This window comes from Gymnogyps californianus, chromosome 5 (assembly GCF_018139145.2).
Source record: "Gymnogyps californianus isolate 813 chromosome 5, ASM1813914v2, whole genome shotgun sequence".
NCBI lineage: Eukaryota > Metazoa > Chordata > Aves > Accipitriformes > Cathartidae > Gymnogyps > Gymnogyps californianus.
The window spans coordinates 17,345,352-17,372,068 of record NC_059475.1 but is presented as its reverse complement, the minus strand read 5'-3'; the positions used below and the strand labels follow the sequence as shown (position 1 = coordinate 17,372,068).

Sequence of the window (26,717 nt, the reverse complement as noted above, 5' to 3'; positions counted from 1 at the left end):
TATGGAAAGCAGGGCTAGTAGCCCGTAGTCCTAGGTCCATCCTCCTGTATGATCTTGAGCAAATTGCTTGGACTTCACCATCCAGACACAGGTGACAATCACGTGCTGGCAGCAGTGCTATCCCAAACTTCTCAGCTGCCTTCTTGCAACCGGGATATTTTATAGGAGAGCTTTTCCCTTTCTCCTGGTAAAATGAGCACATTGGTCAAAATGAAATGTGATTACAAAAATACCTTCTATTACCCACCAAGCTGTTCTGCTTTAGTTGGCCTTTCCTAGACATTTCTAGTAAAAACCATAAACAACCTTTAGCTACTAGAAGTCTGTGTAACTCATGCAAGAGGACCCAAGTTGATGGGATGTTAAGCCTCTTCTTGCCACTTGTAAAGTGGTTTATTTGAGTGGTTTCAGTGTTTTTGTTTCCTACAACTGAAGGGCTGAACCAATTCCACTCAGTGGTGTGCACGAGCATTTGCCCTAGGGTTGCAAGGACCATTTTGTGGCAGGCACTGTTTCTGTGGCCTAAAAATTTGTATACCTGCTGCTCAGACCCTGTGGCAAGCTTCTTTTAAGGGATTTTTTTCCCTGCAGGTGCTCAGAAGGTTATTACAGACCTGACTACTCCTTCCCAACGTGCTGATGCTTTGGGGAAGCTGGGTCTTTGCTTTGGAATAGGCGTCATCGTCGGCTCTGCCCTGGGAGGTGTCCTGTCCACCAAATTCGGGTGAGTGGCCCACTTGTTCAGTGCTGGACTTGTTGCAACCATTGAGGGAGCCGCTAAGGGGTATTTTGCTTCCCTTCCAGCTTTTGATGATATCTTACTGCTGGTGGCAGTAGAGGATCGTACCAGAACTCAAAATTTTGCTTTCCATACTGCTACAAAGAACTACGCCCTCTGTTTTTAAGGAGACCTTGTTAAAAATCTCATCTTCTGTCTACTTAAATTGATTTAAAAACAAGTTGAAGTGAGAAATGGAGTCTGTCTCCCGGTTGTCTTCTCTTTGGAGCTGAGTGTGCTGAAAAGCAGCATGCACTGCATAGCCTGCTTTTAAGAAACAGTGTTGTACAACTGAGAAATGGAAATCAGGAACAGTGTGAAACTCATGGGGAAATTGGTGTGCTTGGGGGATGCTCAATATAGAGCAAGACCTTGGGAAAGGCGAAAGCAGGGTTGGGACAGTGGGGGAAAAGAGTGAGGAGGTCTAGCCCTGTCACAGCAAGATGAAGCACATGCCTGCCACTTCCCTGTTTGCTTTCCACAGCCTGGCGCATCATAGCGGGCTGCCACCTTCTCTTATGTGCTGCAATAAGAAAGAAACGCCTGATTTTACTGAATTTACCAGTCTCTGTTCATTATTAGTAAAGGAAGCTCAGAAGGTGTGGTGTGTCTGAAAACTTTGCAGGCAGGCAAGTGCACGTGGCTGTAATCTTCCTGGAAGATTCCCCAGCATTTCTCTGGCGGGGGAAAAAAAAAATCCCTTGTGAACTTTTGAATGTTTATTTTGCTCTACTTCTTTTATTATGGGCACTTGCTTCTGCAGATTCAGGTTAGCATGCAAAATAACTTTTTTTCAACCTTTGTGAGCATTAGAGCTGCTCTACGGCGTGGGACAGAGGTTAAAGATGGTTAGGGGAAGCTCTGGTTTTCAGGAATTGGGCTCGTCCTGGAGGGGATCAGTTGGCTGGCAAGGGTCGGTGTCCGCTAGGTGTCCCCGCCGGCCTGCCCGCCCGCCGGCGCTGCCGGCCGCCGCCTCCCACCGTCCCCGCCGCTCGGGGCCGCCTCGCCAGCCTCTGCCCCACCTCCCCTCATTTGTACAGCAACGCTGTCTCATTAAAAATCAATTTGCATGAACTTCAGGCAGCTAAGTCAAATGTCGTTGATTTTTTTTCATGATCCTTGTCCTAGCGCCATGAGCTAGGGTAGCAAGTGCCCCAACCACACTGCGGACTGTATATGCTGATACGTCGCCTGGGCATTTTGCATAGGGCACACTCGGTTACCGTGTTAGGCATCATGCGTTGCTCTCTGAACTCTGTTGTGGGTCCACATGCATTCAGGTGCTGCAGTGATGCTACTTTGCGTCTCAAATCTTTGCAAAGGCTAATTGAGTAGAAGACTTTAACCTGGCTGCCTTAGGGAGTAGCCCCTGAAAACTCTGTTTGCTGCTGTGCCTTGGCAGTGTTGGGCCAAATTAACTGCTGCAGACAATCTCAGGAGTTTTCTTTTTCGCTTGAAACCCAAAAAGATTTTCCTTAATTCTTTTGCAGTTGGTACCTGTTCTGTGTTGGCCAGTTGACACAAGGCTGGCTAGGAGGATTGATTTTGTAGTTGTTATACAGTTACATAAAATGAAAATTGAGGATGTACGTAATATTAACTAATTCAGGATTTTAAAGTTTTTATAGATGTTGATGGTTGAGTGGGGTTTTAATAAGTATTATTTTTAATCAAATACAGTGATTGTGTCCCTTCTGTGTGTTAACTATCTGAAAGTAAAGGTTACCTCAGTTCTCAGCTTAATCTTTGGTTATATGCTCATATTTAAACATCAACATTCAAGCAGCATTGTTATCTAGCAAAAATTTATGGGGTTTCACTTTCCAGCATGTGCATCAGTCGCTGGTTTATAGAAAAATCAGCAGCGGGAGAGAATCCCCTGTTTCAGTTAATTAACTAGAGACACTTGAATGCAGTCTGGCTTTTGGATGTCGGGGCTTGGTGCTGTCAGACAACAGGATGGTTGCAGACTCTCCAGGTTGCTGCTTATTTCGAAAGCTTCTGGCCCTTACATTTTGTGCCTGCAACATAACACTGAGAAAAGTGGATGTTGCCCACAATTATGGGAAAGGGACCTGCACCTGAAAAACTACGTAGCTTTTGAGTTTCCCATCGCAGGGGGTTGTTTCGCTTGCATCCAGTGGAGAGGAGCTTCGGCTTGCAGTTCATGCCTGGCTGCCAGAGCATCCAGTCGCAGTGGTTTTGGGCCTGCTTTTCTGTCCCATAGCAGGACTGGGGAAAGCAGCCTGTCCGCCGGCAGCATTTGATTTTCTCCGTGAGGATCTGTGCATCCCTCTGGAGGGATGGTAGGAATTCCCGTTAACAAGGGACAAACTCCAGCATGCTGGCAGGACCCTTCTGACCACCCTGACATGCAGAGGGTTGATTTGATTTTATAAACAGCAGCTCCAGGCTGAGAAGGCCACTCTGGGTGTTTGGCAGCAGCCTTTGCTGCAGCCAAATCCCACTTTCACTTTGACACCATGCTTAGCTCCTCTGCCAGATTTCTGTGCAAAGATTAGAGGAGCAATCTACTGATTTTTAGTGTTTTGGCTGATATTAGTGGTGAGTAGGAATTCAGCCCTGCAAGCAGATGAAGACAGCTCTGTGCCACGAAACAGCCCCCAGCGCATCGCCAGCACCTCTGGCTGTGTCTGCGGCACTGACCTGGAGGGAAAGGAGTGGATGTCGCGTTACGGACATACCTGAGGCTTCTTGACCCTGTTGCCATATCCCACAGATTGGCTGTTAATCATTCCTCCCCATTTCCCACATTTGTACAGGAAGGCTCCAGCTGTACTTGAAGCTGCGTAATCGCTTCCATTTTTTTTCATAGAAAAATGACCCCATCTCCTTCCTTTGAAAATAAGCATTTCTGCCATGTCATGGAAGAGCAAAGCTGGAGATTTCTGTCCACTCTGCATTCTTTGCTCTCCCTGACCACAAAGCTGGCCAGCGTTCCCCGTCTGTTGTTGACAGCATTATTCATATGTTAGTAGTGGTTTGTATACAAGAGAGGGGGTAGAAATCAGTCTCAGTTCCTCAGCTGATGTCATTTTGGTATTATTCCACTGTATTGCATTTACCATTGATGTACTTGACCTAAAGAGCTGGTCTGTTGTGTTTTTCATTGTTGGAATAATATTTGTCAATCCTTATTTATAAAGGGAGCCCCAGGGAAGCTGAATGGCTTGTTCTGATTTGTATAGGATTTTTTGGCTGTTGGATCCTGACCTCTGCTCCTAAGCTGTAGCCACCAGCTCCAGCCCTTCCTCTTCCTCTCTCTGAAGTACTATACTTTTCCCCCATGTTTTCCAAAAGTTTGAAGGAAGCTGTAGCAAAGGAATTGTGACTTTTAGTCAGACCTGGACATGTTTCATCTGTGAAATGTGGCTTTGCCTTTTGCGAATCAAGGAGCTGCTTGCCAGCTGGCTTCACCCTACCGAATTTAACTGCTGGAGACCTTGCTCTTAATATATAGCCCTGTTCACTCAGCTCTGCACAAACAGCGTGTACAGCGGTGAAGAACATGCTTTCTATGGGCAGGGTGATGGTCAGGCAAATTTACACCACCTGAGGATCAGGTATAAGCCAATATATTAACACAACCAGTTGTAATCTTAACCATTTGGAAAGCATTTTCATGTTTGTATGCTTTTTTTTTTTTTTAATTGGTGTTCTCTGGTCATTGATCAGTTGGATCAGGATTGTGCATATAAAATACCTAGCTCAAAAATAACTCCTGTAGTTCAGCTGCGGTCTCCAGGTTCTCAGTGAGTCTGCAAACTCCGTCACAGCTCATCCACAAAAGGTAACTAAGAAAAGGAGTTCTGTTTGCTCTCTGCACGTGTTCCCCCCTCCCTGTACACTTACTGGAAAGCTGTTAGGGGACCACAGGCTGCAGGTGAGTGTGTATCCCTGGAGAGAAGTGATATGGTATTTGTAGTAGGCTTTTGTGGCAGTGCTGTGGGTGAAGGGTGAAAGAAGAAGGCTGGATTAGTCTTCAAAAGTGGAAAGATGAGCCTAGGTAGCTAATTACAGAGATTTCATCCTTTCTTCTGGGACTATGATTAATTGCATTTGGCTTCTTTCTCCTTTCTCTCTAACAAGGACATAGAGAAGCTTTACTGCATGACCCAAGATTTGTTTGCTTTCTATGGACAAGGAGAGGTTTCTTCATTTTAGTGACTCAGCTTTAGGCTTAAATCTCTTGGAGCAATTATTCTTTTGAACTTGGGATTTTCCTGGCCAAACCCCTTTGGTCTCTTATTTAATATTATTACAGCAGACTTTGGGGATAGGTTTTTTTTCCCTGGCTGTGTTATTATCCTTCTTCCTCAAGGGGAAAAGAAGGAGCTTGTTCACCCGGAGTAGGGAATTGCATTTGTTTTCAATAACCCATTTGAACAATGTCCTCTGGCAGGGAATTTCTCATTGCTTCATGGCAGAGTGGAAAGACTGTGGGTGTTGAAAGGGCTGAAGACTGGGAGCTGGGAAGGCGGGTGGGAACATGGCAAAGGGTGAGAGGGTTGCGCTCTGTTTCAGGACAAAGCAGGGCGTTCTGCTGCCAGGAGTGGCTCCTGCTCCCTTCCAGTAGAAACCGTGGTATTTCTCAGTCTGGGATGATGTTGATCAGCCAAGCAGCATGGATCAATGACACTGGTACAGGTATTGCTTTTTCCTTTGTATCAAGGGACTTTGGCGAGAGGGAGGTGGTGTCTGCTTGCCACTAAGTCATCCACGAGCTGCAACGTGGTCTGTCACCGTCAGTCGAGCTCTGTGGTGCCATGGGAGAGATGGGGAGGGATAGCGAACAGGCTATTTGTCCAGGAGCTAATGGATTAGAGAAGGTGCAGAGGGCCTCAGTTGTGGCCTTCTGTGAAAAATAAAACAAAACAGGATCCAGAGATTCTTTTTCTCATTTACTCTGCATGACAACAACCTTAGTTTTGGAAGCCATTGTCCCAAAGATTATGACTTGTATGGTCTATGTTAACCGGGTCTGGATAGAGGATCATGCACCTCATCCTTCCACAACTTGTTGGTTCAGAGTTCAGGTCTAGGCCACTTTTCTCCTCTCCTCCACCCCCAGCACCAGAGCTTTCTAGTTCTGATGACTTGTTTAACCTATTCTTGAAACTGAGAAATGCCTCAGTGCACTTTGGGTGGAGTTCACCTAATCCTAGACATCTACAGTGGAGACAGCTACACCTAAATTTGCTGTTCAGACTCTGTGTGGTTGATGGAGAGGCACAGGCACTTCTATAGTGTTATTATTTACCCCCTCATGAAGCAGGCCTGAAACAGGTCAGGGAACAGTCTGCTTCGCAAGCTTTCTGCTTGCTCAACATCGAAGTCCCAAAGCACTAGCTCTGGCCATCAACACATTGTACTTGTGGTCACAGTCCTGGAGTTTGATGCTGGATCGTGAACATACCAGAAGTCACCAGGATGCAGGTCATGAGCAGTTTCTCTTGTCTGTGCTGCCTTCATGCAACAGACAGGTCTGCACCAAGCTCGTCCTCAGCCCTTCCTTCCCACAAACCTCTGCCTGATACCACCTACCACTCCTAGGCCACCAATTTTAGATTTGGGTCCACTGGCTTTCTCCTATTTATGCGTTGGAAGACCACACTGACAGTGCAAAGGTGCCCTCGTTCCCCCTTTGCACACCTTCAGTAAACCTGGCTCTTCCATCCTCTCCCTCCAACCCCTGGTCTGAACTTCAGTGGAGGGAGGCATGATAATGGGGCCGAGAGCTCCTCTTTGGTCCTTCACCCATAGGTGGGGCCCTTTCCCAAGGGAGGAAGAGTGGGGTTCAGGGCAGGAGCCAGCAGCTCGTGGGAGGGAGAGCCCATGCCTTCTGGTTGCCATCAAGGGTATGGCTGAGGAGGGCTGGGCTTGGGTTGGGCTAACGGGGTGCTGGTTGGCAACCCCTTCCTCAGCCTTGTCAGGAGCTCCCCATTTTCCTTCAAAACCCTCATTCCCACTTAGTCTTCTGCAGGGATTTGGTGGGAGGGCTGTGAGTGCAGCTGTGCTGGCTCACAGGGGATGTCCACTTGCCCCTTCTTCCCACAGCACCCTCCTTCCTCCCGGCATCTCTGCCCTTTTGGGTTAGCTGCTTCCTCTTCCCAGGGAAACCATGACGAAAAGGCATTTAAAAAAAAAAAAGGCAGAAAGTATCCAGCACTTGCTCATGTGGCTGGTTTGTGCTGCTTGGATGGAGAGCCGAGGTTTGGGGGCTGCGGGGGGTTGCCTTGCACCAGAGCCACGGGAAGAGGGATTCATGGCATGGTTTGCCTGGTGTCCCTCTGTGGATTGACAGTGGTTACCCCAGCAGACAGACAGGAAGTAAAGGGGGGGGGGGGGGGGATATCTGGGGGGGAGCTAAGGAAATCTCCCCACTGCCTTCTCCAGTTTTCATCGTGCCTGTGCGCCAGGGGAGGCTGCCCTGCCTCGCCGCCCCATGCCTGGAGACAGAAAGTGAGGGGGCGGCGGGTGAGTGAAACCCTGTTTTGCGTGCATGGTGGCTAGATCGAAATCAAAAGCATGTGTGTTTGTGAAGTTACCTCTGCTAAACAATTACGGATGTTTGAACACCGCTCCCCTCGGCCGATGCTTTGAAAGCACTGGGTTTCTGAGTGGTGCAGTGCCCTGCCTGGTTGGTTGTTAGCTGTGTTCCTGCAAGGTGGTGTTGAGGTGGTGGCTGATTTTTCTTGTCAAGCCTGGCTCAACAGTCCCAAGTAATAAGTGTAAAAAATGAAAAAAATGAAAGAAAAAAACCAAACCGCCAAAACTGGACTTTTATGGAAAGGCACAAGGTATTTTGGGTCTGGCCTCACTAGCAGAGGCAGTGTCAGAGGGCTGAACATGACCCTCGCCGTGCAGGTTGCACAATAAGGCAGTGTCTGCTCATGACTCACTGGAGCTTCATCTGCTCTTCCAACTCCTGGAATATTTCATGACTGGGCAGCAAATCCAGCAGTATCACTGGGGATTGAAATCCAGGGAAATAATGTTTTCTTTGTTAACAAAAAACACAGAATAGGCTGTGGTTAAGTCCCTGAATTGGGATTTGGGACTTGGCTTTGCCGCGATTTTTCTGTGATGTAAGTCATCCCATCCTTCTGCACTGGTGTTCCTCATGCATAATATGGGGCAATGAGATGGTTTTTCCTTCCCTCTCCCAATACATTTACAATATTGCTATTTAGATTATACAGCCTTTGGGATGCAGACTCTCTCTATCACAAGGTATGCCTATGCAAATATCTACTACCTTGGGGGAATGCATCCAGTTTTTCCTGGATGTATCCTCTTCTTCATCCCCTGGTGTCCTGGGCAGGCAGAATCTTTGTGAGCCCAGCTACCATCCCATTTTTTGGGCTTGTTTCTTTTTTTTTAATTGTTTATCAAAAGCAAGTGCCAGCCTTTTGATGTTTCAGAAAAGCAGCAGAAAAAAATGAGCTTAGCCAGCCATATATCTCAGTGGTGGCGGAGTCCCAGAGGCTGGGGGCTGAAGCGCAGGGCTGCAGAGCTGAGGCCAGTAAGAGCTAGCAGAGGGACCTGGAGGGCAACGTGGGGTGGCACAACCTTCCTCCGTTCATGCCTGCGCGTGTTCATATGGACAGCTCTCTCCTTTACATCTCCTAATCCTTTAGATTCAAAGGGTCATGCTTATGTTTCATTCTGATCTGCTTCAGTGAACAAATCCAGCCTTGTGGTGAGGTTGATGCAGGAAGGATGTGGTGCTTGTGTGGGAAGGACTATCAGACAAGGGAGGGAGGGAGGGAGGGAAGGTCGGGATGAACGGAAATGTGTGGATTTGGCATTTGAAGGGTGGACTGGGAGGAGTTAGGACTTGAGGAGCTGAGGAGTGAAGTTGTGCAGGAGAAACAGTTAGTGCTTTTAGATGTATTGGGCCATCTGGGGCAGTAAGATTGGGGCATCAAGGGGATTGGACTGCAAGGAAGTAGTATTTCCAAAATGGACCTTCATTTGCCACGGGGGAAGAAAGGGGACAGCACATCCACTGCTAGTGTTCTCCCTGTTTTCCTCCTGCCTGAAATATGGCTGCTGTAAAGGATGGGTGGAACAGCAGCCATTTTGGAGAAGTTTGGAGTTGGGTATTAATCCCTTCCTGGTGCTTCTCTTGCCCATTGCTGCCGGATTGATGGGACAAGCTGGAGGCTGCTGGGTGGATGGGGAGATGTCACGGGGTGCCGGTTCACCATGGCCCTGGGTGAAGGCCAGGCTGCTTGGATGGGGTGCTCAGAGGGAAATAAAAAGGGTGTGACCTTTGCATGAACTACAACGCCTTCTGTGTCCCCACCCAGGGTTTGCGTTTCCTTGCAGTCTCTTTGTGAAACCCTGCTCACAGCCACTCCACCAGCCTTCCAGAGCCAAAGGTATGTGAAGCATGCCGGCAGTGAAAGCAGCCAGAGGGCAAAGGAGTTTCTGAATGGCCATCTCCAGGCTAACCCTAGCGCTTGTTGGGGCTTGTCTCTTCAACCTGACAAATCATGGGTTGTCACAGCCAAGGGAGAAGGTGTTTCCAGCATCAGAAATGTTCTCTGTAGCATTCAGATTGCAAGCTCCTGACTGCTGGGACTGAGCCCTGTGCTGTGCCAAGTGGTGCAGCAAATGTCCTTAAGCACCGCTGGCAAGCAGAGATGCTGATCCAAGAGGGCAGCAATGCTAATGGTGTGATCTGAGAGGCTGGACACCATGGTGAGGGTCTATCAGTGCATAGGGCGTAGCACTGTGTGTTGAGCCAGCAGAGGGTCTGTGTCATAGCACATGCAGAAGCGCTCCCAGTTTGCCCAGCCAGCGTTTACAGGAGGCAGGGCAACACGCCCTGTAGGGTTGTATGCCATTTTGGGGGATACAGCACAGCAGCTTTGGAGGAGTAGCAGCATGTCTCATTGTAATTAACTATTGCTTGGGAGGTGGCTTGGATGGCCTGGGAGAGACACAGACCGTATATGTTCATTAGAATAATTTGCTTTGCTTTACAAATGCATAAGGGGCTCTGCTCTGCTCTCCAACTGCCCTCCAAAGCAGAAGCACAGCAATCAGGCTTTCCAGAAATGACTGTGATTTTCTTTCAGTCTCCCACTTGGGGATGTCTAATATGGATTTTCAGAGGATAGGAATTTAGCACTCTTGGAAATCTGGTCCATTTAAGGTAGTTCAGCATCTGAAAACTTTGAATATTTTTAAGCATCTGAGGTTTTCTTGTTTATTTGTTATTACAGCAATTGTTGCTTCGATTTTAATTTATTTTTCTTGGTGGAGAGGGGATTGTACATCTAATCCTTTGTGGTCTGTATGCAGTATTAACTTTCTCAGTCTCACTAAATGCTCCTTTATTCCGTGATATTCTAGGCTGAAACTTTTGGACTAATTACTTCTTTACAAAACTTCACTGTGAATCCTTTTGAAATCTGCACCATCTTTATTTTTATGGGATTTGGTTCGTTTCTCTCTTACCCCAGGGTATGTGATCTGAGACAAATTGAAGTAATTGGAAGTGTTTCCTTTGAGTTTGGTTTTAAATCAAGCTCTGGGTAAAGAAATTTGTAAAGGAAGAAGGAAACCTCCAGAAATCTAAAAGATTCCTGCAGGATATTTCTTTAAAAAACCCAAATAATTAGAAATCCCCTGGGAAAAGCCATCTGGGGAGCATCTGAGCAATGCTTACAGGACGCCAGAGTCTTAAATGCTGTTCTCAGACTTTAAAAAAAGGGGGGATGAAAGACAGTAATGGTTATTAAAGCTGAGGATGCTCATGCATCAGATGTTTAAGCTTACTTCCTACAGAAGCTTAGAAAGGCTCTTTCCTGATATAAAGCTGTATAACAGATTATCTGTATTGTGTGTGATGGGTTTCTTTCCCTCCCCTTTCCAACTGTCCAGACACAGTTGGATATGAGAAAGATGATGGGTCAGTTCTTCTGGCTGATGTTTTCCAGTGTAGTCCTCGATGTTTCCCAGTCTTCCAGGAATTACTTTTCATGGCAGAAAGAGACCTACTTCTAGATGGGCCTACTGATGTTTAGAAAAGAAATTTTGAAACCATTTGTTGAAAAACTCCTTTAGGGTAACTGGAAGAGCCTGTGGTTGGTGACACCAGGCTCACACCTCACACTACACCCGCACGTGTTCTCGTTGCATGTGATTACACTGTCTGGGATGTGTAATTGCCTGATTGTAATCTGTCCACCCCACCAAAAGTTGCATCGTTTTGATTTTGCCTGAGTGCTGTGTGGCTCCCAGACTCCACTTTTCAGATGGAGTCTCTTGGCCCTTGAAGGATTCATAAAGTTTTTCCTGTGCATTTGTTTAAAGTCTGATTTTTTTTTTTTAAATTGTTTTATTTCTTGGGGATGGAGGTTCAGCTGTGGCAGGGAAGAATTTGCAATAGCTAGAAAAGTACATCCAGGGCACAAAGCTGCTCTGAATAGCAGTGGAGCTAAATTGTTCAAAACGTTTCCAAAACACAAACACTGCCTTGACTATTACAGCATCCAGTGTAGGCAAATCCCATTTGCCCTTCTCCAGCTGTGCCAATTCATCCCATTCTGTGCTTGTGAGAGGCCGGGTGCCCACCGGGAAAGGCAAAGCAATCAAAAGCCACATCCATTAGTCACCTACCTCAGCCTAACAGGACCCAAGGTCAGATGATGCTAAAACGACTGCCAAATACCTACCAAGAATAATCCAACTAGGAGATAAGGCCTCACCTATCTGCAGGTCTGCTCTGAGAGGGGGACACGGCAGCGAGCTCGGCACTGGGCAGCAGCAGCACCCCGTGAGGGGGAAAGTGCAGGAATGCAAATGGCATGCTGTAACGGGGCAATGAAGCCATCTGATGGCACACCCGGGCACTCTTTTATTGTGGACAAGGATCTATTTCTGGACTTTGGAAATGAGCCATCCAAAAGTAAATGTTTAGTCAGCCTTGCAAGCTGTCTGAAATGCATGACGCGCCTGTGACAGGGCGGTTTTATGGGGATGGGGCTGACCTTTCTTTGCCAAATGTGATTCTGCTATAAAGAAAATCTACATTCAAAAGAGACGGTAAGGTGTGGGTGAAGTTTAGTTTTCTGTCCTAGAGAACTGAGCCGTAAGGGAGAAAAGGGAGTCTGCCACTTCTGCAAGGACTCATAAAGGGCACGGGGGGCTTTCCCCACCATGGAGGTTGTGCCCTTGAAAACAAGCCCTGACTCTGCGGCTTTGGCACAAAACTGAGGGTCACTGTCAATATTTGGCTTGCAGGCATGAGCGGAGCCACTTGGCTTTGTGTTGGGGCAGGCTTCTTGCTTTTGCCAGGAGCTGCAGCTGTAGCCTGTGAAGGCAGGGAGAAAGCAGTGCAGTGAAAAGTAGGGCTTGGTCAGAGTGCCGGGGATGCCATGGCTGCTGGAGCAAATGGTGAAGTGCCGTCAGACACCAAATGGGCATCTCCACCTTGAGTCAGTGATTCAGGGGCATGCTGCTGAGCAGCAACAGCGAGCTCTCGAGTGGGGCAGAGTGGGCCCATGGCGGGGCACTGGGTGGTGTGGGGAGAGAGGAACAGAGGGCACCAGCAGCCGAGCATAATGGCTCGGCCAAAACCCAGTTGAGAGTGAAAAGCCAGATCTCCAGGCTTTGGCTGTTGGAGACCTGCAGCTCAGACTGTGTGATGGTTGGGTCTGGGGCTGGGTTTTAGTTCATTTGGGAGAGGAGCGAGTTACAAAATGTGGATCTGGGTTCAGGTTACAATTCTGCTCCCCAGGGCTATTCCAGGTGTTCAAATACAAACTTTTGGCCCAGACCCATCTCTAATTAGGCATATTCTTTAAAAGTATTTTCCTTCCTCGGCTCCTGTGCTCTTGGCTTGTCTCCACTAGCCCTTTTTGCTGCGCTAGAGCACAGTTTGCTGGGTATATTAATTGAACTGTTTACACACCTGGTTTCCTGCAAGAATAGACACCTAGCTCCTTCTTTTGAAAAGTCTAGCCCAGAGGCTGTAAACAGGAATTGTGCTATGTCTGGAAAAGCTGAACTGCTGCTTATCTGCACTCCCGCGGGCTGTGGGAGCAGCAGCAGCTGCAGACATGGGTCAGTTGAGCATGGAAACCAGCTTGCACACTCTTCCCACCAGTCCTGTCCTCCTGCCCAGCTCAGGTCCTCCAGCAGCTAAGGAGCCACTTTCTTGGCAGGGTTATTCCCTTTTATTGTGACGGTGACAGGAGGGGCCCCACCTGGCATGTGGGTCAGCTCAGATGCATATTTTGCCTCATGTAAGAAAGCTGGGGGTGTCACCCTGGAGTTATGTCCTGTGCAGGACTGCTGATGGGACCTTTCCTCTCTTTTCATGGCTTTACCTTCCGAGGTTAGTTTCTGTCCAAGCTCCCCAAAAGCAGTGGTGAGTTCATCACCCCTTATACTCTTCTAGTCATGGCTGAGGGGCATCCTTCATAAGCCGTTGTGTGGCTCAAAGAATGACTGTGGAAAGAAAAGGTTGGTAAGGCTTGTGTGGTGCGGATCAGATAAAATGGTCCCTCATGGTCACTTTGGGCTTAAAATGTGTAAGCATAAACAAGTGCCATTGCACAGCTTTGATTTTGAGGTATAAGAGGAAGAAAAGGCAGCACAAAATCACTTGGCTGATGCTGTCAAGGATTTCTGCTTCTGAGTCGAGTAGTATTGGAAAACCCCACAGAGCTTCCTCAGATTCTTAAACAGACCTTCAGACTCTGCTGGGGAGTCCCCCTTCACACCAGTGTGCACTGTACTGCCTTAAAATACACTGATTTTGTGGACATGCCATCAGCTTCTGAATCCCACTTTTCAGCCATTGTTTTACTGGGTGACATTGAGTTTTACTTTGCTGTTTCATTTCTTTGCTGAACATTACTTGAACTTCATGTGGAAGATACCAGCTAACCTCTGTGTAAGGCCATGAGTTGGGAGGGTTGGTGTACTGTGCTGTTGGTGATCCACAGGCTATGGATTGTGATGCTGATGTGCTGGGCCTTGGCATCTTTAACTTTCTGTACTACTTGAGGTTTCCAAAGCTCTGTTGGTGAAGGCCCTGGAGGAGTCCCCCCCAAGGCAGGCCCTTGGGAAGGGGCATGCAGATGCCTGGGCTGGGAGTAAGGAACAGGAAATCAGATGCACCTTAGGGCAAAATTTGCTATCCAAATTCTAGTCCAGCAAATAATGGAAAGTGCTGCTGTTCCCAAAGCACTGGGCTGGACTGTGATTACTCCAACAAGCCCCCAAAGGGGACACAAAGTCATCCAGTGGGGAATGAAAGAAGGCGTGATATTAGCTTTCAGGTGCTCATGCTGTGGGGGAACTCCAGCAACTCTGTCTGGGACCAGCACAGCTCCTAATTGCCCAGCAAGCAGTGACTTCGTTGTTGAACTTTATGTTGGTGTTGATTCCTGCTTGGCTGCTGAGTGTTGATTATATGCCATAAGTGTTACGAGCTGTAAGGGCTGGGAAATCTCAGCCCTGGAAAGAGGCCCGGAAGCACAAAGGTGGCAGGTACTTTCGTCCAGGCTTGCATCAAAACCCTTTGCAGAGGAAGAGGAGAGGGCTTATGCTATCACCTTGCTTACCTTTTCCTCCTGCGTAATCGTGCCCCTCTGCCAAAAAAAGAAATCGGGGCTTTTGCTAGAAATTAGTGACTAGCTGGATCCAGCATGAAGCGGCATGACCGTTTGTGCTGTGCTCCGTGCTCCTGCTAATGGTATCAAATCAAGCAGGAAATTATTTTTGGAGCAGTGAAGCATGTTGAAACCCAGCAGAAGGCAGTTGTTTGCGTAACCGGAGTTGTGGGAGAGCTGCCTCCCTTGTTGCCAAGCGCTTGACTTCCTATGCTGGTGAGAAACAGTTTCCTCGCTCCCGGCAGCGTGAGCAAATCCCCTTAGGCTTGGGAGGCTGGGCTTGGTCCAGCATCCATCGTTCCTGTAGCGCCTGCTTCACTGCTCCGAAAGTCCCTGGACACTTTTCTGCGGGGGTCTGAACTGTCTGATTCTGACTCCTTAGATCACTGCTCAGCCCTCTCCTTAAAAGCAAATGACCTGCAAAATAAAGGGTTTTGTCCAGAGTTTCAAATGCATTTTGGTTAACTCTCAGCAGAGGTCCACATCTGGCAAACAGCCCATGCCTGAAGTGAAACATTAGTTCTGCCCCAGTCTGAGCATCTGCGCTGCGTTTTTACACCCTGGCTGGGTTTCCAGCACTGGTTCAGTGCCCCGGCGGTACCCGCAGTGCTTGGGCTGCCTTCGCAAGGATGCGTCCTGGCACGCAGCTCCTCTGGGCTGCACTTCAGCAGCTCCTTTTCAATTTGGCTCTTTCAGCAGCTCCCAAGTGTCTAACAGGGGCTTGATTTTTTTTTTTTTTTTTTTTGGAGGGGGGTGTCTTGGCATGCTGCTGCTTTTTCACTCTTTGGCAATACCATTTGTACCTTTTCTTTCTGCTCCGTTACTCCAAGCTGGTGTCCAGGCACTGGCCTTGCCTCTCAGAGGTGGCTCCAGCTGGACGTTAATTGATCTCCCATGCAAACAGGTTTGTCACCTTAGGCTCTGCTTGGCTCTTATACCCTCATACCAGAGCAGAAATAAATCCCTTCAGTCCTACAATGAAATGTTGTGCCCTGTAAAATAGCATCGTTAACGTGGGTCATAGGATTGCGTTAGCCAGAAGGAATGAGATAAAGCCATGGCTGCAGAGACAGCAATTGACCTAGTGCAGATGGGGCTTAAATTCCTGGCCCCAAAATGCGATGCTTCTACACAGAAGGGAAGGACCAAGACAGCGCGGAGAGGTTTCGAAAGCCGCTATGGGGGTATAAAGCCTTTTTTGTTTGCAGAGTTATGTCATCCCTCGGTCATGCAAATGTCACCCCAGAAGAAAGACTTTTTCACATTACTGCCTTGTTCTGGAAAAGTCCCTCCCTGATTATTCATGACCGCTGACTCCTTCAGCCATGTGGCCCTTTCCTAAGGGCTTGTAGGGTGGAAAGAAATTCCCTGATGCAGTGAAAGGCAGGAAAAAAATCCAGTGCACCCGAACTGAGTCAGTCTGAAGTATTTACGGCTTTCCAGTTGGGTAATTAAGTTCTCATGCAGCCCGGTTATGGTTAGAAAAGGTGTCTGTCCTGCGCTGGGTTGAAGTTTGTTACTGTTACACGAATGTACGTCGGCAGTGAGACCCCAGAGCTGGGGTGATGAGCAGGGTGATTTCCATACTCTATAAAAGTCTTGGTGAAGTAGCTTAAAAATTAATTTTAAAAATAAGCTGTTGTTTCACTTTATAGTAACCTTTCAACATAAGTGCTTGATGGTTTCTGGGTGGTGATGGAGCCTTTTATTTCTGTGCGTCCCATCCATGTCTAGGATTGCAGCTGTCAAATATTTCACTGTCTAGGGCTGTTTAGTGTCTCATGGTTTTAGTTGCAAATCCAATTATATTCCCCTTGCAATTTAATTGCTCCCTGTGGCATCGTTATGACCTGCGCCTTCGGTTTTGCTTCATTTGGTTTGGGAGGGAGACAGGATGGGGTGGGTGCGCCCTCGGAGACCTCCCAGGTCCATCCCCAGCATGCTTCCTGCCCTGCCTTTCAGCTCTATTTCTTTTCTTTGTCATGCTAAGCTGACCCTCCATTGGCCTACGTTTTTTGTGCCCAAATGAGGGGGTTAAAGAAAACTGGTGGAAACCCCCTGTTTGGTGGCTGCTTTAACTGGTCCCTCACTCTTTGCCTGCTCCAAAACCATCCTATGGTCTACAGTGCTTCAGCCCAAATTTCTTGGAACCTAAACTGAAGCATTTATTAAGTTGTACCCCAAAAGGGAATCACATTTCCTGACAATAAAATACTATCCATCCCATAAAATGAAGTTAGTATGAGCCTTAGAGGCTAATATTCCTGCAATGCAAAGGAAGGAAGCAGCTGCAGAGTTTGAGGAGCAGTATACTAAATTAAACTGTTTGAAATCACTAAGGTAAATCCTATTTCCTCAGATGAATGCCATAGCTATGTCTGAAGCAGTGCCTCTGTTTCTCTGCTGATATTTTACTGAAGGGTAGCTGTAGGGAAGGGTTTAATTTCTTTTGTCGCCTTATCTCTGGGAACCACTTCAGTTCCGTTTCAGTGACGTTCCTGCAAAGCATAAGACTAAAAAGGGGTTTATTGTCTCTTTGAACTGCCTTTTGCTCTGAGGAATGAGGATATAATTGTAACGTAGGAAGGACAAACTGAACATGTTCAGGCTTGTCCTGCCTGATCTTTCCCCATTTCTTAGTTCTTAGTTCTTTTTTCCTTTTTTCCTTTTTTCCTTTTTTCCTTTTTTCCTTTTTTTTTTTTTTTTTTTTCCTTTTTTCCTTTTTTCCTTTTTTCCTTTTTCCTTTTTCCTTTTTCCTTTTTCCTTTTTCTTTTTCCTTTTTTCTTTTCCTTTTTTCTTTTTCCTTTTTTCTTTTTTCTTTTCTCTTTTTTCTTTTCTCTTTTTTTCTTTTCTCTTTTTTCTTTTCTCTTTTTTCTTTTCTCTTTTTTTTTTCTTTTTTTCTTTTATCTTTTTCTCTTTTTCTCTTTTTCTCTTCTTTCCTTTTCTTTTCCCACTTGCAGCTAGCACTCATGATTGGGATTTTCCAACCAATAAAGTCTTGGCTAGCCTAGGGGCTAATATGCTTTTAGCTAAACAAGCTCTCTGGACGGCTGGATGTGCGGTTTCTTTTGATGCCAGCCAAGACGAGGGTTCGCCACTTTATTTGTGTTCGCCACCAGAGCATCAATCTCTCACTGTTTGTGTCTGCGGGATGAGCACAGAGTCTCATGCAGATGGCTTTCATATTCCCTCTGGGATAATTTTTTCCACATGTTTAGTGATCTTTCAGTACTCTCTTCTCTCAGTCATGTTTCGATTTTAGGAGAAATAGGTCTGTGGAAGAAATTAAAGACAAATATTAACCGGACTTAAAGCAACCCAAAAAGAACGTCCCTAAAGCCTTCAAATCCCATGGTGTTTTGCTTTTAGGATATCTCATTATTAGTGTAGTTGAAATACAGGGTTTGTTGGCTATATCTGTAAATACAATAAGTAGTGTCATTTAGTAAAAAAATTACCTTTGTCTGAGGCCAGTTTAACTACAAGCCTTGATCTGAAGCAGGGATTAAAGGTAAAGATATTGGTACTAAACTCACACCATCTTTTTTCCTCGGCTGCTGCTATCTGATAACTTACTAAAGAGCAATGAATTTCAAGTCCTTTCCTGCTGCTAATCTGTAAGTCTGCTCTATGGCTGGGCTCCTTGTACTGGGTGCTGCCATTTTGATGGGGATTGGCAGCCATCGTATCTACACTGCTGATGTTGGGCCTGATCCTGTAAACCATTTTCAGCTCTTACTGACTTTGCATCTTTTCCATGATGCCCCCGGTTGATCTTTTCCAACCCCTTTTCCATGATGCCCCCGGTGCAGCCAGGATTGCAGCTTTTCTTGCTAATTCCTCAGGATCTGCATGGCTTGCTTTGCTTTGACCCTGTGATTTTTACTCAGTCCTTCCTCAGACAAGTTTCCACTGACTCAAATCTGTGCTTTAATTGAGTCAGGGTTCCAGGATGCGTCCCTGGGGCGAAGCCTGTTTCTAGGGCATCTGGTTCCCGTGGAGCTGGGCCAGCCGACATCGGTGCACGATGGCAAGGCTCCTCAGGAAGAATTCTTGAAACAGTAATAGGGATGTCACACATTTCCAAAATCTACATATGTGTGCTTCTCCCATCAATGGTGCTGTAATACGCAGTGCTGGTGTAGCGTTGTCAGGGTGCTGCAAGACACAGTGAGTTGTGGGTTCCTGTTGCATCAGTGTTGTGGCTGGGGCAGCAGAAAAGGCTTTTGGGGGATCCAGCGAAAAGAAAGAGGAGAGAAAAAGTGTGGTCCACTGATCTGAGCACTAAACTTGCATGTGAGAGACCTGATTTTTAAGGCTTTTTTTCCACCATGATCTTTATGGGACCTTACCGGGGCACTTAGGTTTTCTGTGCTTCATTTCCCTGTGAGTACATATGGGGTGTTTGCACCACCGTCACCCACAGGGATGTTATGAAGATAAATTGTGAGTTTTTCAGCTGCTACTGCATTAGGTCTGTCTCTGTATGTAAGAAAGGAAAACTTTAAGGACTATTACAAGGACTGATGTGGACCCAGGTCTGGAGATCCTTGTACTTTGGACATCCCAGTATTTCCCTGCTGCTGTACAGATGTACATCCAAGAGGCTTGGCAGCACTTTGAAGTCCATGTTTTCATAGTTTTGCCCTGCTGAAAATAAAATTGAAGTGAAAAGAAAACACACAATTCTTTTTTGTTGTGCTCTGAAAAGAGAAAAAACAGCCCGCTAGTCACCTCAAAAGGTAAATAATTTCCTCATCAACCAGTTTGTCTGTTTATGTGGACCTCTTTGGTGCACTGAAAGCAGCCAGCTTCTGCAAGGCTCCAGGATATCACAAGCACCAGCCTAAAATCATCGTTGCTGGCAGCCACTAAAGAACATGGCCCGTTGCTGCCTTGAGTTACCTGGTTGTAGCATCTAAAATACATGTGTTCCCTAACATGTCCTGCCAAAGAAGTGTGTGGACTCCGGCTCTTGCAACACCAGATGGCTTGAAATGTAAATCTTCTAGGTACAGCAAACCCCAAATGTGCAGCAGGCCAGCGCTTCTTCACTCATTGGAGCTACAGAAATGTATAATTGGAGGTGTCCAAACTCCTCTGCAGACAGCTGGTGGCTCACACACTGCTCACCCCTCCTTGTTTCCAGCTGCTAATTTGCAATTAAACGCAACTAAAAATTAAACACTCTGCTCACAATTTTCCGTACGAGTCCATCAGGTAGCTTGCAGTTGCCATCATTTGGTGGTGAATGGAGCAGGCTTCTGCCGAAAGCGTGTGGCTGGGTGGAGAGGCTGCTCATGAGGCTGCCTAAGATGTGGTTCCCACCAAGCACTCCTGTAAATACCAGTTCAGCATAATGCAGCTGATACTAACTGGCATCCCTGTAGGTGGTCTCAGTAGTGGGGCCAAGATGAAACGTGGTGCGAAGAATGAACGAAGTGCTTTTTCTCCCTAAGGGGAGCACCTCCAACTGAGAGCAAAGGTGTGTTAGGCAGAGCTCGAAACGCAACCGCTGCACCAGGTCTGCAGGTAAAGGATATTCTTGCTCAGGGCTTTGGCAATGCTGGAATCCATTGAAATATGCCAGATGCGTAAAAGACCCTGCCATTGCATTTGACTGGTATGAAGTACATTAAACCTGTTTTCAATTCATTGCTCCAAAAAGTGCAAGTAACTTCAGTTAATACTGAATGAGCTTTTTAACCCAAATAAATTATTTTCTACTATGCTAAACAAAGTAGCTGAAAATACATCATTCAGTGCAAAGTTTCTTAGCTGTTCCTTGACTAGGGTTTGTCCTACAACCTGTGTAGGGGGAGAAAACTACTACAATTTGCAAATATGAAACACAGAACAACCTCCTTTCTGAATATATTTAACATGCAGAAACCATTGTCATTATGGGATGAGGGAAACAAAATACTTAATTGAGGGAGTTCAATAAATATAGTAACAGTGAGACCACTCCTGATTTGAGCGTACAAAGCCTGCCCAAGCAAGCAAACTGTGCGCTTTTAATTAATGGTTTCACCCATTATTGAAATGGAGTGACTCATTCTTCTCATGCAGATGCCTCCTTCTGGGGTCAAACTCTTCATGAAATCAAATCAGCTGCACCACAGCCCTCAGGCTCTGTCTTTGCTGGAGAAAGGGTTGTTTTCAAGGGGCCTGTTGTGCAACTTAAGAGGTTGGGGTGGGATGCTGGGAAGTCTTCCACCTGACATGTGAAATGTTTTATTTGTGACTTTTGAGTATTAGCGTTCCAACATTGCTTCCTCTACAAAATTAGCCCTACTGTGTCCTGTTTCATTAAAAGGTCTTACTAGACAAAAGGCGCTGGAGCCCTTGGTGCAGCACAGCAAGATTTTTAACACCTCAAGGCAGGAGGTGTTGACTGCCACTACTTGTTCCAAGGTAAGATCAGTCTGTGCTGTACCTCTAGTAGGATGCTGCATTTACAGTTAGTTACCTCAAGGTAAAGAAGTAACTTGTTTTGCCAGGATTACATAGCTTAAAAATGCCATTCACGTGAACGCGGTCCTGGTAAGAGACGAAATTTAAGTGTCAGACTTGGCTAGTCAATGACTTTGCTATTTACCTTGTTAGCCTTTGGGTGTGGGGTGTGGAGGGAGCACTTCCTTTTGCATGACACAAGGATTGCTCTCTTGGATCATTGCAGTAGCCTTGCCAGTGCCCTGCTTGCAAAAGCGACTGGCAGAGGAAGAAGCTCAAGTCCTTTGGTGGGCCAGTGCTGGGACACCTCCAAGCATTGGCAAAATAGGTAGTTGCCTGCAGCATCAGACTGTCTATCCACAGTCCTGTTGTCTACTTGCCTGTGCCAGAGTGGTGAGAAGGCATGCTCATTGAGGAAAGCCAGAGCATCTGGCATCTCTGTCTGGTTTTGGAAGGTGGGAGAGGTCCTCTTGAAAGCAGCAGTCACCACCTGTCTCCTTAGTGCCAGCAAAGGCAGTGGTCCTGGCTCACCAGAGCTCTCTTTGTGCTTCCTTTCCCAGCCAAATCCTACCCCTTCCCCTTGCAGGAACTACCCAGACCCCACCCCTCATCCTTGGGCAGCAAAATTCAGCTCTGCCCACGTGTTGCTTTGAGCCAGCTCTGAGTAAGCGAGTGCATCACGATCGGTGAGAGGTAACAACTCCAGCCGATGCCAAACTTGCGGATCCTCCAAAGCCACCGCCATGAATAGAGACCTGACGTGCCAGGAGTACAGCCCAGGTTACTATAGCAAATCTTCAACAGTTTCCTGCCCAGCTGAGTCTTTTGGAGTCTGAAGCGTTGTAACCTCATAAAAGCTAGAAAAAGCTTGAACTCATTCAAAGATTATTTCACACCACCTACAGTACTCTATGAAGTCAGACATGCTGTAACCTATGATTAACGATGTGTTCGGTGGTGAGTCACCGGGTAGTCTAGCAAGCACTGCTCACCACCTAACCAGTCTGTACGTGGGAGTCCTTACCCAGCAACACACCCAAACTAAGCGTTTTAATAATTTACCACATTCTGAGCTTGGAAGAGCAGTTTTTGTTGCTTGCTTAAAAAAAAAAAAAAAAAAAAAAGAATTACTTAAAGGCTTTGCCACCCATTAGGCAACAAACCTCCACCATGAAGAAGAAGGTGAGGGACAACCCCAAAAAGCTATTATTACTTTGTATGGTTGGAGTATCCAAGAAAAAGACTGGGAAAAATCCATGTTTAAGAGATGGGGGATTGGATCTTTGTGTTATATTAAACAGTCACTTGAGAAGATATATGAACATTTCTTGGACTGAAATGTAGCATTACCCTTTCCCAACTTAGTGTCCCAAGCGCAAAGTGAGAGTTGTGGTTATTCTTATTTATTATCTGGAATGTTTAAGGATTGTACGAAAAAAGCAGCATTTTCCAGAGAATGAGCAAAAATGAGCCTGTCTGGTTTGTGAGATGGTGATGGGAGACACGGTTTTGATTCCTGCTGCAGAGGAGGAAATGGCACTTGCATCTCAGCGTGATCTGGTATCCTTTCTCCAATAAAAATCATAGTAAGAAGCCTAGGGAAGAGAAAAAGTGGGACAAACTTGCATAATACTTCACCGATTACTTTTCCAGCCTCCAACTATTTTCAACTCGGGGATTTCCTGACATGAATGAATGTGGTTCGTGACTCTTAGTAACCTTTAATGGATCATTCTTCCAAGTGCTTGTCCAGTCTCTCCTTGTACCTGTCTAAACCTTTTGCTTCCACGACACCAGTAGCAACAAACTCCACTGACCTTCTACATGTTGCGGGAAGAATTAGGCCTTTCTCTTTGTTTTGAACCGGTCTCTGACAGCTTTGTTTGGTGCTTCCCAGTTCTTGTGATGGAAATGACCATGTCAGTCACTTCCTAACCCCCTGCTCCCAGTCCCTCACAAACTTGTGGACCTTTATTAGATGTCCCTTGGACATCTCCTTCCCAGAGTGAAGGCTCTCAGCCTCCTCAGGCATAAAATCAGTCACCATGAATTGTCCTTATTGCCATCCTCTGAGCCTGTCCCACTTCTTAGGTACCTTTTTGAGAGGAGGGGACCAGGATTACGTGCATTATTCAAAGTGCTGGTGAACCAGGAGTTTATACAGTGGTCTAATGAGGTTATCTTCTCTGTTCGCTTGCTGTTTCTTTCATGGTAATCCCTAATGTTTGATTAGCTGAGCACTGAGGCAATGGTTTTGTGGAATAGTCTATGATAGTCCAAAAGTCTCACTCTTGACTAATAATAAGCAGTTCAGCAACCATCATTTCATATGTGAATTTAAGACTTGTTTTCCCTGCATGCAGCACTTCAAATTTAATCTGCGCTGACTTTCAGCTGCCATGTTATTGCGCAATCCCTCAGCCCTGTAAGGGCCATATGCAATTCTCCACTGACTGCTCTTTTTCCCAATACTCTTTTAGTTGCGTATCCTCAGCAAACTTTCTTACCTCACTGCTGCTCCAGATTGTTCACAGATAGATCGAACAGCACATGTCCCGGCCTCACAGGTGGGATGCCTCTGGTGTGAGAACTGACCACTTACACCTACTTTCTGATACCTATCTTGACCTGCCCCAGCTCATCCAGCATTAGCGTTGTTGGGATCAAAGCCAGATGTTGCAAGCCCCCATTCAGGGAGTGCAGCTCATACCTCGTCCTTGTCTAGACTCCTCCATTTCTAGATGGACAGTCTAGATGATACTGCAGAGCATGAGGCAAGCAACGCCTTAGCCAGCCAGCTGGCTAAAATCTTTTGGGTAGTGCAGCTTATTCCCCCATTTGTTATAAATGCATGTAAATGTGCACATCTTGGTGCACCAAGATGCCAGTGGGACTGTCTATGCTGTGCAATAGGGAAAAGCAATAATCACACATACAAGTGCAAGCTTTGAATTAGCAAAGTGCAGTATTTTGAAATAGGGTGTTTTACCAGAAAAGAGCACACAAGAGTAAATGATACTCGAAATTAGTGCTGTATTACGGGCAAAGCATGCAGATCCACCCACGTCTTATTGAAGCGTAACTGATATGCCTCTTCCGGCAATTAGCCGAGTTCCTCGGAAGAGCGCTGTGTTGGATCAGGCAGCAGGACCGGCTGGCGCAGGCAGGCTGCTCCAGCTGCCTGGGAATTAGCATCCTGCCACAACCATCCCCCTCATGCCCCGGCAGCGGGATCTGCTGTGCTTGAGCTGGGGCTGCGGCAGGGGCCGGTTAGTTCGAGCTGCTTTTCATTGCTGGGATTTTCTCTGCAGCAGGCCTTTGCAGGGGACAGATAGCTTTGTTGCTGCAGAGCCCCTGATGGATGGCCAGCCTTATCCATTCACACAGAGCACCACTTACATAGGGAGCTCTGCCAGAGGAGGATTTTCCCTGTGGAAGAAGCCCAAGTGTTTTTATTTAGCGCCCTGCACTGACCTGAAGTGTTTTTTTCTGCAAGGTTGAATATCAAGTCCCACCAGCAACCCTCCTTGTGCTGGGTCAGTGACACACACAGGAGCAAATGTCCCTTAAGGGAAGTTAAGCCACAGGTAGCTCCAATGACTTTGGGGATGGCTGTGAACTCCTGGCCCTGTCCAGTGCCTGGTGTCGCCAGCACACAGCAGCTCTGACGTGCCTCTGCCGTTGCATTCCTGGCTCTTTGCCCTGCTAATGCACCAGTGCCAATCTTCAGCATCCCTCCCTCACCCAGTTCTGATGGAAACAGATGATGCAGGATGCCCATACCCCCCTTCATCTTTTTTCCTTTCCCACCACCCGAATTTTCCAGATGTGGCTGCCACTAGAAATAAGCAGTTGAATGAGCACTTGTCTGTGGGTGACTCATTCTCGCCCTGTGAGGGGCTCTACAGAGGGTGCGAATGCAAAGCCTCACCACCTACCTCCTTGGACAGCCTGCAATGATGTCAAGTTCACCGGAGTGAAAAAGAGCCTCCTGCTCTCCCCAAAGCAGCAGCAGCCAACTTCTGCTGCTCCTCATGTAAAACATATGCGGCAAAAAGGACACCCTGGTCATGTTTTCCAGTTGCATCAGGGCAGTGAACTCCCTCCTTTTCCTGCTGATGCCTGGGTGGGGGTGAGTATCCGCTCAGGTTTTACATTCTGTCTCTAGAGAAATCCCAGGCTCCCAGTGAAATAATGGGGAAATTGCAACCAAAGGAGTCCCACTGAGGGTCTACAGTGAAATATGAGTGATTTATCCCAGGTGATTTGTCCTACCTCTTGTGAAGTACCTTCTACCTGACCACGAGGAAGCAAGTGAGAAAGGGCATCTTTCTCCGGCACATGTTCCTTGGAGGCTGCATTTGTTCCCACTTGAGATTTAACACGCCTTCAGCTGGCATTAACCTGCGCTTCTCGCTTCACATACCATTTTCATACAGGCATTTGCTTGGACAGGAGAGCCGGGGTAAAGACTCGTGCCACACTTATTCATGCCTTTGTGTGATATTTTTTCCATGAGGACAGGGAGTAGGAACTGCGGAAAGGGAGGTATGGGGTTTTTTTTGTTTTCCTCTCAAAGGCATGGATAATGTGATGGGTGATACTGGCTGCCCTTCACCAGCAGGGCTGCCTTGAAGCCTGCTGAGCACTGGGCTGTCTGGGTTTATTTGTGTTATTGTGCCGTTTCTTGCCCTGGGCTGTGGAAGCCGGACTATCTCTGTACATTTGCGTGCATGTCCTAGGAAACGTATGAAATTTTTTGAGGCCCAATGAATCTATTTTTGATTGAGGCTTTTGTGGTTTTGTTTCTTTAAGAAGCTTTGGTGAAATTTTGTTCTTGCTTTTTTTGTCTTTAGGAGAAATCTCAACAACGTAGACCAGACCATGATGAGTCAAAGATGAAATACATTCAGCAAGCATTGTCAAGGCAGTAAAACAAAATTCCTTGAATGAAACCATCACTAATTTACAAAAAGTTATGTGCTAAGTTTATGTATCACTAAGTTATCAGGAACACAGTGGCCACTGCTCACTTTCTTGCTGACCCAAAGCTGTTTACTGGAGAGCATGGTTTGGTGTCATGGTTTCACCCGAACCTTTTTTTTTCACCTCAGTTTTTTGCTTTTCTTTCTTTTTAACTCACCAGCTGTTTTTCACCCATAGCTGCCCCTCTAAGGGTGTGAGTGGATGAGTGGATAGTGTGGCCAGACTGCAATCAAAGAAATATTTTGAGAGTCCTTCCAGAGCTCTTTAAGGAATCTGGGCCGGCTATGAATGCCGGCTTTATGCAGCGCTGTTTTGAAGTAGGAGTGAGTCACTAAAAAACAATTTGTGCTCTCTCCGTGTTCAACTTTGACTTTATTAAGAAAAAGAGAAAGAAAACAAACACAATCCCATTCACTGCTGAAATACACATTGATCCTTTAATCCTCAGGGAATTGTTGGGAACTGCTTCCTCCTAAAAAGAATCACTGTATTGACGCAACATTTAATTGTGCAATTACACACATGCGTTTTTCTCCTGGGCTTTGCAGAGCGGGGCTTTGTGGCTGGAATGCTAATCAGAAAGTGATTGATACCATCTCGAGGCACACACAGCCTGAATGCAGCCTTCTGGCTGGCAGAAACCCCTAGGTACCTTCATGGGTCTGTCCCAGCCTTTTCAGGCAGGAAACCAAAGATGGGAATCGCAGCCCAGCAAGGTCAGAGCAAGGACTCAAATTTGGGCTGGAGCCCAAAACTGTATCCCATATAGGTTTGTTGTAGCCTTCCTTGGTGGAAGTGGGAGGCTCCAGCGCCCATCCTCCTCAGCACTGCCTGGGGGC

General features: G+C 46.7%; 1 protein-coding gene across 1 annotated transcript in view; it reads left to right on the top strand.

The window, feature by feature from the left end:
* SLC22A18 (solute carrier family 22 member 18) overlaps nucleotides 1-26,717 on the top strand; it is a 63,431-nt gene that overhangs the window by 5,771 nt on the left and 30,943 nt on the right. Inside the window, exon 4 of the mRNA XM_050897400.1 lies at nucleotides 592-724. Coding sequence (XP_050753357.1) covers nucleotides 592-724 — 133 coding nt within the window. The remainder of the gene's footprint in view (nucleotides 1-591; nucleotides 725-26,717) is intronic.